This window comes from Oncorhynchus mykiss, chromosome 5 (assembly GCF_057628025.1).
Source record: "Oncorhynchus mykiss isolate SJ-2025 chromosome 5, ASM5762802v1, whole genome shotgun sequence".
NCBI classification, from domain to species: Eukaryota; Metazoa; Chordata; class Actinopteri; order Salmoniformes; family Salmonidae; genus Oncorhynchus; species Oncorhynchus mykiss.
The window spans coordinates 89,115,838-89,130,692 of record NC_143026.1 but is presented as its reverse complement, the minus strand read 5'-3'; the positions used below and the strand labels follow the sequence as shown (position 1 = coordinate 89,130,692).

Here is a 14,855-nt window from a genome sequence, read left to right as displayed (position 1 = left end):
AATGATTATGGAAGTTGTAGTAATGATGATGGTAGTTGTCGTAGTAATGATGATGGTAGTTGTAGTAATGATGATGATGGTAGTTGTAGTAATGATGATGATGGTAGTTGTAGTAATGATGATGATGGTAGTTGTCGTAGTAATGATGATGGTAGTTGTAGTAATGATGATGATGGTAGTTGTAGTAATGATGGTAGTTGTAGTAATGATGGTAGTTGTAGTAATGATGATGATGGTAGTTGTAGTAGTGATGATGATGGTAGTTGTAGTAGTGATGATGATGGTAGTTGTAGTAATGATGATGATGGTAGTTGTAGTAATGATGATGATGGTAGTTGTAGTAATGATGATGATGGTAGTTGTAGTAATGATGATGATGGTAGTTGTAGTAATGATGATGATGGTAGTAGTAGTAATGATGATGGTAGTAGTAGTAATGATGATGATGGTAGTTGTAGTAGTAATGATGATGGTAGTTGTAGTAATGATGATGATGGTAGTTGTAGTAGTAATGATGATGGTAGTTGTAGTAATGATGATGATGGTAGTTGTAGTAGTGATGATGATGGTAGTTGTAGTAATGATGATGATGGTAGTTGTAGTAGTAATGATGATGGTAGTTGTAGTAATGATGATGATGGTAGTTGTAGTAGTAATGATGATGGTAGTTGTAGTAATGATGATGATGGTAGTTGTAGTAGTAATGATGATGGTAGTTGTAGTAATGATGATGATGGTAGTTGTAGTAGTGATGATGATGGTAGTTGTAGTAATGATGATGATGGTAGTTGTAGTAGTAATGATGATGGTAGTTGTAGTAATGATGATGATGGTAGTTGTAGTAATGATGATGATGGTAGTTGTAGTAATGATGATGATGGTAGTAGTAGTAATGATGATGGTAGTAGTAGTAATGATGATGATGGTAGTTGTAGTAGTAATGATGATGGTAGTTGTAGTAATGATGATGATGGTAGTTGTAGTAGTAATGATGATGGTAGTTGTAGTAATGATGATGATGGTAGTTGTAGTAGTGATGATGATGGTAGTTGTAGTAATGATGATGATGGTAGTTGTAGTAGTGATGATGATGGTAGTTGTAGTAATGATGATGATGGTAGTTGTAGTAGTGATGATGATGGTAGTTGTAGTAATAATGACGATGGTAGTTGTAGTAATGATGATGATGGTAGTTGTAGTAGTGATGATGGTGGTAGTTGTAGTAATGATGATGATGGTAGTTGTAGTAGTGATGATGATGGTAGTTGTAGTGATGATGATGATGGTAGTTGTAGTAGTAATGATGATGGTAGTTGTAGTAGTAATGATGATGGTAGTTGTAGTAGTAATGATGATGGTAGTTGTAGTAGTGATGATGATGGTAGTTGTAGTAATGATGATGATGGTAGTTGTAGTAGTGATGATGATGGTAGTTGTAGTAGTGATGATGATGGTAGTTGTAGTAGTGATGATGATGGTAGTTGTAGTAGTGATGATGATGGTAGTTGTAGTAGTGATGATGATGGTAGTTGTAGTAGTGATGATGATGGTAGTTGTAGTAGTGATGATGATGGTAGTTGTAGTAATGATGATGATGGTAGTTGTAGTAGTGATGATGATGGTAGTTGTAGTAGTGATGATGATGGTAGTTGTAGTAGTGATGATGATGGTAGTTGTAGTAGTGATGATGATGGTAGTTGTAGTAGTGATGATGATGGTAGTTGTAGTAGTAATGATGGTAGTTGTAGTAATAATGATTATGGAAGTTGTAGTAATGATGATGGTAGTTGTCGTAGTAATGATGATGGTAGTTGTAGTAATGATGATGATGGTAGTTGTAGTAATGATGATGATGGTAGTTGTAGTAATGATGGTAGTTGTAGTAGTAATGATTATGGAAGTTGTAGTAATGATGATGGTAGTTGTCGTAGTAATGATGATGGTAGTTGTAGTAATGATGATGATGGTAGTTGTAGTAATGATGATGATGGTAGTTGTAGTAATGATGATGATGGTAGTTGTAGTAATGATGGTAGTTGTCGTAGTAATGATGATGGTAGTTGTAGTAATGATGATGATGGTAGTTGTAGTAATGATGGTAGTTGTAGTAATGATGGTAGTTGTAGTAATGATGATGATGGTAGTTGTAGTAATGATGATGATGGTAGTTGTAGTAGTGATGATGATGGTAGTTGTAGTAATGATGATGATGGTAGTTGTAGTAATGATGATGATGGTAGTTGTAGTAATGATGATGATGGTAGTTGTAGTAATGATGATGATGGTAGTAGTAGTAATGATGATGGTAGTAGTAGTAATGATGATGATGGTAGTTGTAGTAGTAATGATGATGGTAGTTGTAGTAATGATGATGATGGTAGTTGTAGTAGTAATGATGATGGTAGTTGTAGTAATGATGATGATGGTAGTTGTAGTAGTGATGATGATGGTAGTTGTAGTAATGATGATGATGGTAGTTGTAGTAGTAATGATGATGGTAGTTGTAGTAATGATGATGATGGTAGTTGTAGTAATGATGATGATGGTAGTTGTAGTAATGATGATGATGGTAGTAGTAGTAATGATGATGGTAGTAGTAGTAATGATGATGATGGTAGTTGTAGTAGTAATGATGATGGTAGTTGTAGTAATGATGATGATGGTAGTTGTAGTAGTAATGATGATGGTAGTTGTAGTAATGATGATGATGGTAGTTGTAGTAGTGATGATGATGGTAGTTGTAGTAATGATGATGATGGTAGTTGTAGTAGTGATGATGATGGTAGTTGTAGTAATGATGATGATGGTAGTTGTAGTAGTGATGATGATGGTAGTTGTAGTAATAATGACGATGGTAGTTGTAGTAATGATGATGATGGTAGTTGTAGTAGTGATGATGGTGATGGTAGTTGTAGTAATGATGATGATGGTAGTTGTAGTAGTGATGATGATGGTAGTTGTAGTGAGGATGATGATGGTAGTTGTAGTAGTAATGATGATGGTAGTTGTAGTAGTAATGATGATGGTAGTTGTAGTAGTAATGATGATGGTAGTTGTAGTAGTGATGATGATGGTAGTTGTAGTAATGATGATGATGGTAGTTGTAGTAGTGATGATGATGGTAGTTGTAGTAGTGATGATGATGGTAGTTGTAGTAGTGATGATGATGGTAGTTGTAGTAGTGATGATGATGGTAGTTGTAGTAGTGATGATGATGATGGTAGTTGTAGTAGTGATGATGATGGTAGTTGTAGTAGTGATGATGATGGTAGTTGTAGTAGTGATGATGATGGTAGTTGTAGTAGTGATGATGATGGTAGTTGTAGTAGTGATGATGATGGTAGTTGTAGTAGTGATGATGATGGTCGTTGTAGTAGTGATGATGATGGTAGTTGTAGTAGTAATGATGATGGTAGTTGTAGTAATGATGATGATGGTAGTTGTAGTAGTAATGATGATGGTAGTTGTAGTAGTGATGATGATGGTAGTTGTAGTAGTAATGATGATGGTAGTTGTAGTAATGATGATGATGGTAGTTGTAGTAGTAATGATGATGGTAGTTGTAGTAGTGATGATGATGGTAGTTGTAGTAGTGATGATGATGATGGTGATGGTAGTTGTAGTAATGATGATGATGGTAGTTGTAGTAGTAATGATGATGGTAGTTGTAGTAGTGATGATGATGGTAGTTGTAGTAGTGATGATGATGGTAGTTGTAGTAATGATGATGATGGTAGTTGTAGTAGTAATGATGATGGTAGTTGTAGTAATGATGATGATGGTAGTTGTAGTAGTAATGATGATGGTAGTTGTAGTAGTGATGATGATGGTAGTTGTAGTAGTGATGATGATGGTAGTTGTAGTAATGATGATGATGGTAGTTGTAGTAGTAATGATGATGGTAGTTGTAGTAGTAATGATGATGATGGTAGTTGTAGTAGTGATGATGATGGTAGTTGTAGTAGTGATGATGATGGTAGTTGTAGTAGTGATGATGATGGTAGTTGTAGTAGTATTGATGATGATGGTAGTTGTAGTAGTGATGATGATGGTAGTTGTAGTAGTGATGATGATGGTAGTTGTAGTAGTGATGATGATGGTAGTTGTAGTAGTGATGATGATGGTAGTTGTAGTAGTGATGATGATGGTAGTTGTAGTAGTAGTGATGATGATGGTAGTTGTAGTAGTGATGATGATGATGGTAGTTGTAGTAGTAATGATGATGATGGTAGTTGTAGTAGTGATGATGATGGTAGTTGTAGTAGTGATGATGATGGTAGTTGTAGTAGTAGTGATGATGATGGTAGTTGTAGTAGTGATGATGATGGTAGTTGTAGTAGTGATGATGATGGTAGTTGTAGTAGTGATGATGATGGTAGTTGTAGTAATGATGATGATGATGGTAGTTGTAGTAGTAATGATGATGGTAGTTGTAGTAGTGATGATGATGGTAGTTGTAGTAATGATGATGATGGTAGTTGTAGTAGTGATGATGATGGTAGTTGTAGTAGTGATGATGATGGTAGTTGTAGTAATGATGATGATGATGGTAGTTGTAGTAGTAATGATGATGATGGTAGTTGTAGTAGTGATGATGATGGTAGTTGTAGTAATGATGATGATGGTAGTTGTAGTAGTGATGATGATGGTAGTTGTAGTAGTGATGATGATGGTAGTTGTAGTAGTGATGATGATGGTAGTTGTAGTAGTGATGATGATGGTAGTTGTAGTAGTGATGATGATGATGGTAGTTGTAGTAGTGATGATGATGGTAGTTGTAGTAGTGATGATGATGGTAGTTGTAGTAATGATGATGATGGTAGTTGTAGTAATGATGATGATGGTAGTTGTAGTAGTGATGATGATGGTAGTTGTAGTAGTGATGATGATGGTATTGTAGTAATGATGATGATGATGGTAGTTGTAGTAGTAATGATGATGGTAGTTGTAGTAGTGATGATGATGGTAGTTGTAGTAGTAATGATGATGGTAGTTGTAGTAGTAATGATGATGGTAGTTGTAGTAATGATGATGATGGTAGTTGTAGTAGTAATGATGATGGTAGTTGTAGTAATGATGATGATGGTAGTTGTAGTAGTAATGATGATGATGGTAGTTGTAGTAGTGATGTAATGGTGAAGATGATGCAGTATAAGTTAGTTATAGTTTCATTTTCCATGTTTAGCTTTTTATATTTATTACATTTCTACTATTGACTGTTACCATTTTATTGTTATTTTTTAAATGTAATTTTGTATTATTATTTACTACCATTTTATATTATTATTTGTTATTCTTAATCATTTTATAACCATGTATATTGTATACATTGTTGCTTTGGCAATATTGACAATGTTTTTCATGCCAATAAAGCAGCTTGAATTTGAATTTGACAGAGAGAGAGGTGGTAGAGAGAGAGAGAGACAAAGGCAGAGAGAGAGGTGGTAGAGAGAAAGCGACAGAGACAGAGAGTGAGAGAGAGGTGGTAGAGAGACAGAGAGAGAGGGAGGCAGTGAGAGAGACAGAGAGAGAGAGGTGGGAGAGAGACAGACAGAAAGGTGGTAGAGAGAGAGCGACAGAGAGAGAGAGGGATGGTAGAGAGAGCAGGTTTGTAGCTGCTGACAGTGTATTCCTGTGTTGGACAGCCTGAGAGGCCAGGCTTTGAAGACAAGATGAATGCCTGCAGTGTCCCTGTGGCCCCTTCTCCCCACTTCCTCCAAGGAGACAGTCTTTTCAGCACTTTGATGCATATCTCCTCTCAATGACGCTAGCTCTCCCTCTCCGCAGATACAAACAGGAAAGCCATGCCAACTCCCCCTGGAAAACTCACTTCCGTAATTGTTATTTTGTTCCAGAGAAGGGGGAGTACCCACCTTGATTTAACACCCCGTCCTCGATGAGCTCATCTTCACTGAAGTCTATGAAGGCTTCCACGTGAGCCAAACACTGAAACAACAAACAGACAGATGTTGAGCGAGAGAGACAACAATATATGCGGTCCTCTCTATATTAATTCCTTTGGCAATGATTTAAGTTTCTCTGTCGTGACTGTCTTCTAGGTCAGAGGGATAGACTAAAACATCTCAGTAGACTAAAACATCTCAGTGGACTAAATTATCTCAGTAGACTAAATCATCTCAGTAGACTAAAACATCTCAGTAGACTAAATCATCTCAGTAGACTAAAACATCTCAGTGGACTAAAACATCTCAGTAGACTAAATCATCTCAGTAGACTAAATCATCTCAGTGGACTAAATCATCTCAGTAGACTAAATCATCTCAGTGGACTAAAACATCTCAGTAGACTAAATCATCTCAGTGGACTAAATCATCTCAGTAGACTAAAACATCTCAGTGGACTAAAACATCTCAGTAGACTAAATCATCTCAGTAAACTAAAACATCTCAGTGGACTAAAACATCTCAGTAGACTAAATCATCTCAGTAGACTAAATCATCTCAGTAGATAAAACATCTCAGTAGACTAAATCATCTCAGTAGACTAAATCATCTCAGTGGACTAAAACATCTCAGTAGACTAAATCATCTCAGTGGACTTAAACATCTCAGTAGACTAAATCATCTCAGTAGATAAAACATCTCAGTAGACTAAATCATCTCAGTAGACTAAATCATCTCAGTGGACTAAAACATCTCAGTAGACTAAATCATCTCAGTAGACTAAAACATCTCAGTAGACTAAATCATCTCAGTAGACTAAATCATCTCAGTAGACTAAATCATCTCAGTAGACTAAATCATCTCAGTGGACTAAAACATCTCAGTAGACTAAATCATCTCAGTAAACTAAATCATCTCAGTAGACTAAAACATCTCAGTAGACTAAATCATCTCAGTAGACTAAAACATCTCAGTAGACTAAATCATCTCAGTAGACTAAAACATCTCAGTGGACTAAAACATCTCAGTGGACTAAATCATCTCAGTAGACTAAATCATCTCAGTAGACTAAAACATCTCAGTAGACTAAATCATCTCAGTGGACTAAAACATCTCAGTGGACTAAATCATCTCAGTAGACTAAATCATCTCAGTAGACTAAATCATCTCAGTAGACTAAAACATCTCAGTAGACTAAATCATCTCAGTAGACTAAATCATCTCAGTAGACTAAATCATCTCAGTGGACTAAATCATCTCAGTGGACTAAAACATCTCAGTAGACTAAATCATCTCAGTGGACTAAAACATCTCAGTGGACTAAAACATCTCAGTGGACTAAAACATCTCAGTAAACTAAAACATCTCAGTAAACTAAATCATCTCAGTGGACTAAATCATCTCAGTAAACTAAATCATCTCAGTGGACTAAAACATCTCAGTAGACTAAATCATCTCAGTAGACTAAATCATCTCAGTGGACTAAATCATCTCAGTAAACTAAATCATCTCAGTGGACTAAAACATCTCAGTAGACTAAATCATCTCAGTGGACTAAAACATCTCAGTAGACTAAATCATCTCAGTAAACTAAAACATCTCAGTAGACTAAATCATCTCAGTAGACTAAATCATCTCAGTAGACTAAATAATCTCAGTAGACTAAATCATCTCAGTGGACTAAATCATCTCAGTAGACTAAACAAAGCATCCTCTCCTTGTCTCCCTTCCTGTGCCATGACAGAAGTAAACAGGTGAAGGCATCATCGCTACTGAAATGCACCCTAAAGATCTGAGTGTTTATTGACACATGGAATGATTGACAGTTCAATAGGCCCACTAGGAGAGGAAACATCAGCCGACTGCAGGTTCCCTCCATCCACACATTGTACCAGAGAAACAATAGCAAAACAATAGCAGCATTGTCTGCATGCCGATCTAGGGAAAGGGTGAAACTACAGTAGGTAGATTCCAAACATACTATTTTGACAAATAGAGATTGGATTTTGTTAGGCTGCTGACGGTTTTCCTCAGGAAGGCCAAAATTAGGCTCTTTTCTGTAGCACTCCTCTCAGGAGAGGTGGCGAAGCGTTGATACCCAGGTCTGGTGCCAAGGTAGAGATCACACGATACACTCCGGGTAGAAGCTGCCCATGGGCACAGATCTAGGATCAGCTGGTTCCTGATCCCTGATCTCTCATCCCTGCTGTCAGACAACTACAGTATAGACAAGACACTCTCTGGACATCACACTTAATCAGACCACTATAACAATTGCCTGGAGGCGACTCGAAGCCAAATGGCAACCACGCCAACTCAAACAGCTCACCCTAGACTTCTACAGTATCCACAAAGGCCAGAATCCTAACTTTGAGATCTGTGTGTTTTTTATGCCACACCGCTAAACAACTGCCTGGCTAGCTTAGAGAACAACATGTTGGGTGAAGCCGATCCAGGCTAGGTAACCATCCACGTATTTTCGCTTTCTCTGGGGAACCTACTACCTACCCGTTTGAGCCTGTAACTCCAGTCCTGGTAGAGGCGGCCCAGCTCCCCATCCATCTGCCTGAGGGCCTGCCTCCTCTGGGCCTCAGTTTCAGCGTGGATCAGGTCCCCCAGGCCCTCCACCTCCGTCAAGCCCAGTTTCCCTGCGTGGAAGGCCCTCCGCGTGAACTCCCCTGCCTCCGCAGGCCTCACACCCTCCAGGCTTCCTGCATAACACACATCGCACAGCAAGACAGAGAAAACAGGGTCAAAGTCAGGGTTAATTAGTAACACACACACAGCAAGACAGAGAATTACTCAAACAGGGTCAAAGCCAGGGTTAATTAGTTACACACACACAGCAAGACAAAGACAACACTTAGGTCACTAATAAGGTTCCCTATCGTTCACAAGCCAAGGTTACTAAGGTTCACTAAGGCAATGTACACTACCGTTCAAAAGTTTGGGGTCACTTAGAAATGTCCTTGTTTTTTAAAGAAAAGCACATTTTTTTTGTCCATTAAAATAACATCAAATTGATCAGAAACACAGTGTAGACATTGTTAATGTTGTAAGTGACTATTGTAGCTGGAAACTGCTGATTTTTTTAATGGAATATCTACAAAGGCGTAAAGAGGCCCATTATCAGCAACCATCACTCCTGTGTTCCAACGGCACGTTGTGTTATCTAATCCAAGTTTATCATTTTAAAAGGCTAATTGATCATTAAAAAACCCTTCTGCAATTACATTAGCACAGCTGAAAACTGTTATTCTGATTAAAGAAGCAATAAAACTGGCCTTCTTTAGACTAGTTGAGTATCTCAAAACAGCCAGAAACAAATAACTTTCTTCTGAAACTCGTCAGTCTATTCTGGTTCTGAGAAATGAAGGCTATTCCGTGCGATAAATTGCCAAGAAACTGAAGATCTCGTACAACGCTGTGTACTACTCCCTTCACAGAACAGCGCAAACTGGCTCTAACCAGAATAGAAAGAGGAGTGGGAGGCCCCGGTGCACAACTGAGCAAGAGGACAAGTGCATTAGAGTGTCTAGTTTGAGAAACAGATGCCTCACAAGTCCTCAACTGGCAGCTTCATTAAATAGTACCGTAAAACACCAGTCTCAACGTCAACAGTGAAGAGGATGCTGGCCTTCTAGGCAGAGTTACAAAGAAAAAGCCATATCTCAGACTGGCCAATAAAAAGAAAATATTAAGATGAGCAAAAGAACACAGACACTGGACAGAGGAACTCTGCCTAGACGGCCAGCATCCCGGAGTCGCCTCTTCACTGTTGGCGTTGAGACTGGTGTTTTGCGGGTACAATTTAATGAAGCGGCCAGTTGAGGACTTGTGAGGCGTCTCAAAATAAGCACACAACGATTAAAACACCTGGTTTTCTGATCAATCTTTCAAATGAAACGTACATGGTCTAATCAGCGTTCCAGCGGTGTATTTGATCTGCACATGTCTTAGCACCAGCCGAGCGATCCGCCATCTTTAGCGCGAGTGAAGTGAGTTTGGAACACCTGAATTTATGCGTCTTAGAAGTAGTGTTCACGTACAAACTGAATTTATCTGAACTCAGATCTGCTTCCCAAAAATAACACGGTCACTGTGTTAGAACGTTTATTTTGATTGGCGATTTTCTGTATTTATCAGAGTACCATCGGGTAGCCTGATTTCTGTATTTATCAGAGTACCATCGGGTAGCCTGATTTCTGTATTTATCAGAGTACCATCGGGTAGCCTGATTTCTGTATTTATCAGAGTACCATCGGGTAGCCTGATTTCTGCATTTATCAGAGTACCATCGGGTAGCCTGATTTCTGCATTTATCAGTGTATCATCGGGTAGCCTGATTTCTGTATATATCAGAGTACCATCGGGTAGCCTGATTTCTGCATTTATCAGAGTACCATCGGGTAGCCTGATTTCTGCATTTATCAGAGTACCATCGGGTAGCCTGATTTCTGTATTTATCAGAGTACCATCGGGTAGCCTGATTTCTGCATTTATCAGAGTACCATCGGGTAGCCTGATTTCTGTATTTATCAGAGTACCATCGGGTAGCCTGATTTCTGTATTTATCAGAGTACCATCGGGTAGCCTGATTTCTGTATTTATCAGAGTACCATCGGGTAGCCTGATTTCTGTATTCATCAGAGTGCCATCAGGTAGCCTGATTTCTGCATTTATCAGAGTACCATCGGGTAGCCTGATTTCTGTATTCATCAGAGTACCATCGGGTAGCCTGATTTCTGCATTTATCAGAGTACCATCGGGTAGCCTGATTTCTGTATTTATCAGAGTACCATCGGGTAGCCTGATTTCTGTATTTATCAGAGTACCATCGGGTAGCCTGATTTCTGCATTTATCAGAGTGCCATCGGGTAGCCTGATTTCTGTATTCATCAGAGTACCATCGGGTAGCCTGATTTCTGCATTTATCAGAGTACCATCGGGTAGCCTGATTTCTGCATTTATCAGAGTACCATCGGGTAGCCTGATTTCTGCATTTATCAGAGTACCATCGGGTAGCCTGATTTCTTAATTTATCAGAGTACCATCGGGTAGCCTGATTTCTGCATTTATCAGAGTACCATCGGGTAGCCTGATTTCTGCATTTATCAGAGTACCATCAGGTAGCCTGATTTCTGCATTTATCAGAGTACCATCGGGTAGCCTGATTTCTGTATTTATCAGAGTACCATCGGGTAGCCTGATTTCTGCATTTATCAGAGTACCATCGGGTAGCCTGATTTCTGCATTTATCAGAGTGCCATCAGCATTATTAGGGAAATCATTCTTCTTGCAGAGTATGTAAAAGTTTTAATCAAACTATTATATTCATCTGATTATCCACATTTAACACATTATTGTTTGCATGTGACCGTACTCGGTGTGTATTTGTAGACGTATTTAATGTTATGTGTCCGCTGGCTGACTGGTCTCTTGTCTTCCTGAGAAATACACACACTACCAGAAAGAGACAAACCCCCTAACCGGCTCTAGGCTCATGAAGGCATAGGGTCAGAGGTTCAGAGTTGAAGGGTCATTCTGGGGTCACTGTGAGTTGCAAAAACAACACTGGCAATGAGGTAAGGTGTTTTTGTTAGAACCTTTGCAGAACTTAATTTATTGGTTGTCAATGTGGTGGCCTGATTCTTACATGCTCTGCAAAGGCATTACATCAACCAGAGACTGTTGACTGTTGCCAGTTGTACTACTACAGCATTAGTAAATAAGAACAATGCTGATAACTACAGGAGATAGCAGGATTACACAATCATCAGCTTTATGTATTTTGTTGTTGACTGGCTGTTCTGAGAAGATGCAAATCTGAGACACTGCACCGTTTACATTCATTTATATAACACTGCCCCCTAGCAGCCAAACATGAACATTGCAAGGACGCTGACAACAGTTCTGCATTGCTCTCAAGTTCAAGGAAAGTGTTTGCAGGAAGGAAACAACGCAGACACCCAGATGGAACAGCTACAAGAACACTTATCTCCTCTAGGCTCTAGCCTAGTACTACATACATATATATATATATATATATACACACACACTATCGTTCAAAAGTTTGGGGTCACTTAGAAATGTCCTTTAAACTAACATCAAATTGATCACAAATACAGTGTAGACATTGTTAATGTTGTAAATGACTATTGTAGTTCTTTATAAAACATCTACATAGGTGTACAGAGACCCATTATCAGCAACCATCACTCCTATGTTCCAATGGCACGTTGTGTTAGCTAATCCAAGTTTATCATTTTAAAAAGGCGAATTGATCGTTAGAAAACCCTTTCGCATCATCATCTTAGCACAGCTGAAAACTGTTGTTTAAAGAAGCAATAAAACTGTCCTTCTTTAGACTAGTTGAGTATCTGGAGCATCAGCAGATACTCTGTACTCTCTGGACATCACACTCAATCAGACCACTCATATCTCTCTACAAATGACTGTGCTCTAACCTAGTTCCATATCTCTTATCTCTCATCATATGACTGTGTGTTTACCTAGAGCTTGTAAGACAGCTGTGATGACTGCAGGACCTCCGTGAATATGAAACTCTGCACTGTCTTCCCCTGTGAAGCTGTGGGGACCTGACAAGAAAGCACAACAACAGTCACAACAACATTGGATAAGACAAACAAGAACAGCTACTATGAGATGCTTATAAACATATTTTTTTTAAAATCAAAATGCATTGTGGGTTTATCCAATAATAACTGTGTGATGTCCTCTAGGACCGATCTGACCTTTGAACCAGAGGACCAGTCCTCGGTCCAGAAGCTCTTTGGACTGGGGGTCAGTGATCCTCCGTAGCAGGGCGGTACGAGGAGGGGGTAGAGCCTGGGTCAGACCTGCCATGTTTCTCAGGACCATGGAGGAGGCAGGACCACTGACACGGACCACCGCCACACCACACCTGCCGTGGCCTGACGACAGGGCAAAGATGGTCTCAGCATCGCATACCGCTCTGGTCGGGATACACAGGCCCCTCGCTGATGGAGATGCTCTGCTGGAGACATTTATACAATTGTCAAGCGACTGGGTGCTTGAAAAGTGCGATATATATATATATACACTGAACAAAAATATAAAACACTACACGGAACAATTTCTAAGATCTTCATAAGTTACAGTTCATGTAAGGGAATCAGTCATTAGGCCCTAATCTATGGATTTCACATGACTGGGAATACAGATATGCATCTGTTGGTCACAGATACCTTAAAAAAAGGTAGGGGCATGGATCAGAAAACCAGTCAGTATCTGGTGTGACCATTTGCCTCATGCAGCGCAACACATCTCCTTCGCATAGAGTTGATCAGGCTGTCGATCGTGGACTCGGACACCGATTTCTCAGAAACTTGGTGTACAGCATCTCAAGACCAAGATCTTCAGAAGCAGTTGATATCGTAAACATCATGGCCGCTGTGAGCCAATAAAGTTGAGTGAGATCGGGCCTGAGGGAAGGCCGTGAGGGAAGGCCATGAGGGAAGGCCCTGAGGGAAGGCCATGAAGGAAGGCCCTGAGGGAAGACCCTGAGGGAAGGCCATGAGGGAAGGCCATGAGGGAAGGCCATGAGGGAAGGCCCTGAGGGAAGGCCATGAGGGAAGACCATGAGGGAAGGCCATGAGGGAAGACCATGAGGGAAGGCCATGAGGGAAGGCCCTGAGGGAAGGCCATGAGGGAAGGCCCTGAGGGAAGGCCATGAGGGAAGACCCTGCTGGCCATGCATCTCAATTCTCTACAATGTTTCCTGAAGTCTGCACTGGTCCACTACCCACATGGATTCAAAAGTATACAATTGGTGAGAGTACCAGAGATGAAGTCAGGACCAGAATCCTTTAAATCCAGATCAAGAGTTTTTAAGACCCAGACTAAAGACCAGTGGATCGAGACCATGACCTGACCAAGACCAGTTTGGGTAAAAATAGTATAGTACAGCACAGTTCAGTACAGTCTAGTATAGCACAGTATAGTTCAGTACACTAGTCTAGTATAGCACAGTATATTTCAGTACAGTACAGTCTAGTATAGTACTGTATAGTTCAGTACAGTCTAGTATAGTACAGTATAGTTCTGTACAGTACAATCTAGTATAGTACATTACAGTAAAGTACAGTACAATCTAGTATAGTACATTACAGTAAAGTACAGTACAATACAGTAGATTCAGTACAGTGAAGGACAGTATATTACACTAGAATTATGTTCAGTACATTACAACACAGTTCAGAACATTAAAACACATTATAGTTCAGCACATGACAGTACATTACAGTTCAGTACATTACAGTACAGTTCAATCAATCAATCAAATGTATTTATAAAGCCCTTCTTACATCAGCTGATATCTCAAAGTGCTGTACAGAAACCCAGCCTAAAATCCCAAACGGCAAGCAATGCAGGTGTAGATGCACGGTGGCTACGAGACAGGAGAAATACACCAGATATAACAGACTGACCCTAGCCCCCCGACACATAAACTATTGCAGCATAAATACTGGAGGCTGAAACAGGAGGAGTCGGGAGGCATTGTGGCCACGTCCGACAATACCCACGGACAGGGCCAAACAGGCAGGATATAACCCCACCCACTTTGCCAAAGCACAGCCCCCAACCACCAACCTACTATCCTGAGACAAGGCCGAGTATAGCCCACGAAGATCTACCCCACTGCACGAACCCGAAGGGTTAGCCCACGAAGATCAACCCAATCAAGTGACGCACTCCTCCTAGGGACGGCATGGAAGAGCACCAGTAAGCCAGTGACTCAGCCCCCGTAATAGGGTTTGAGGCAGAGAATCCCAGTGGAGAGAGGGGAATCGGCCAGGCAGAGACAGCAAGGGTGGTTCGTTGCTCCAGTGCCTTTCCGTTCACCTTCACACTCCTGGGCCAGACTACACTCAATCATAGGAAGAGATGAGTCTTCAGTAAAGACTTAAA

General features: G+C 40.0%; 1 protein-coding gene across 4 annotated transcripts in view; it reads right to left on the bottom strand.

Moving 5' to 3' along the window:
* The window catches only part of gtpbp3 (GTP binding protein 3, mitochondrial), a 33,874-nt gene that overhangs the window by 13,698 nt on the left and 5,321 nt on the right, over positions 1-14,855 (bottom strand). For 2 of the 4 annotated variants that reach the window (XM_036978783.2, XM_090236264.1), the window contains exons 2-5: positions 12,659-12,918; positions 12,416-12,502; positions 8,412-8,614; positions 5,874-5,946 (exon numbers count right to left, since the gene is read on the bottom strand). In XM_036978783.2, the coding sequence (XP_036834678.2) occupies positions 5,874-5,946; positions 8,412-8,614; positions 12,416-12,502; positions 12,659-12,918 (623 nt within the window). Of the gene's footprint in view, positions 1-5,873; positions 5,947-8,411; positions 8,615-12,415; positions 12,503-12,658; positions 12,922-14,855 lie in introns of all 4 variants that reach the window. The other 2 variants (XM_036978782.2, XM_090236263.1) reach the window with 1 other exon arrangement.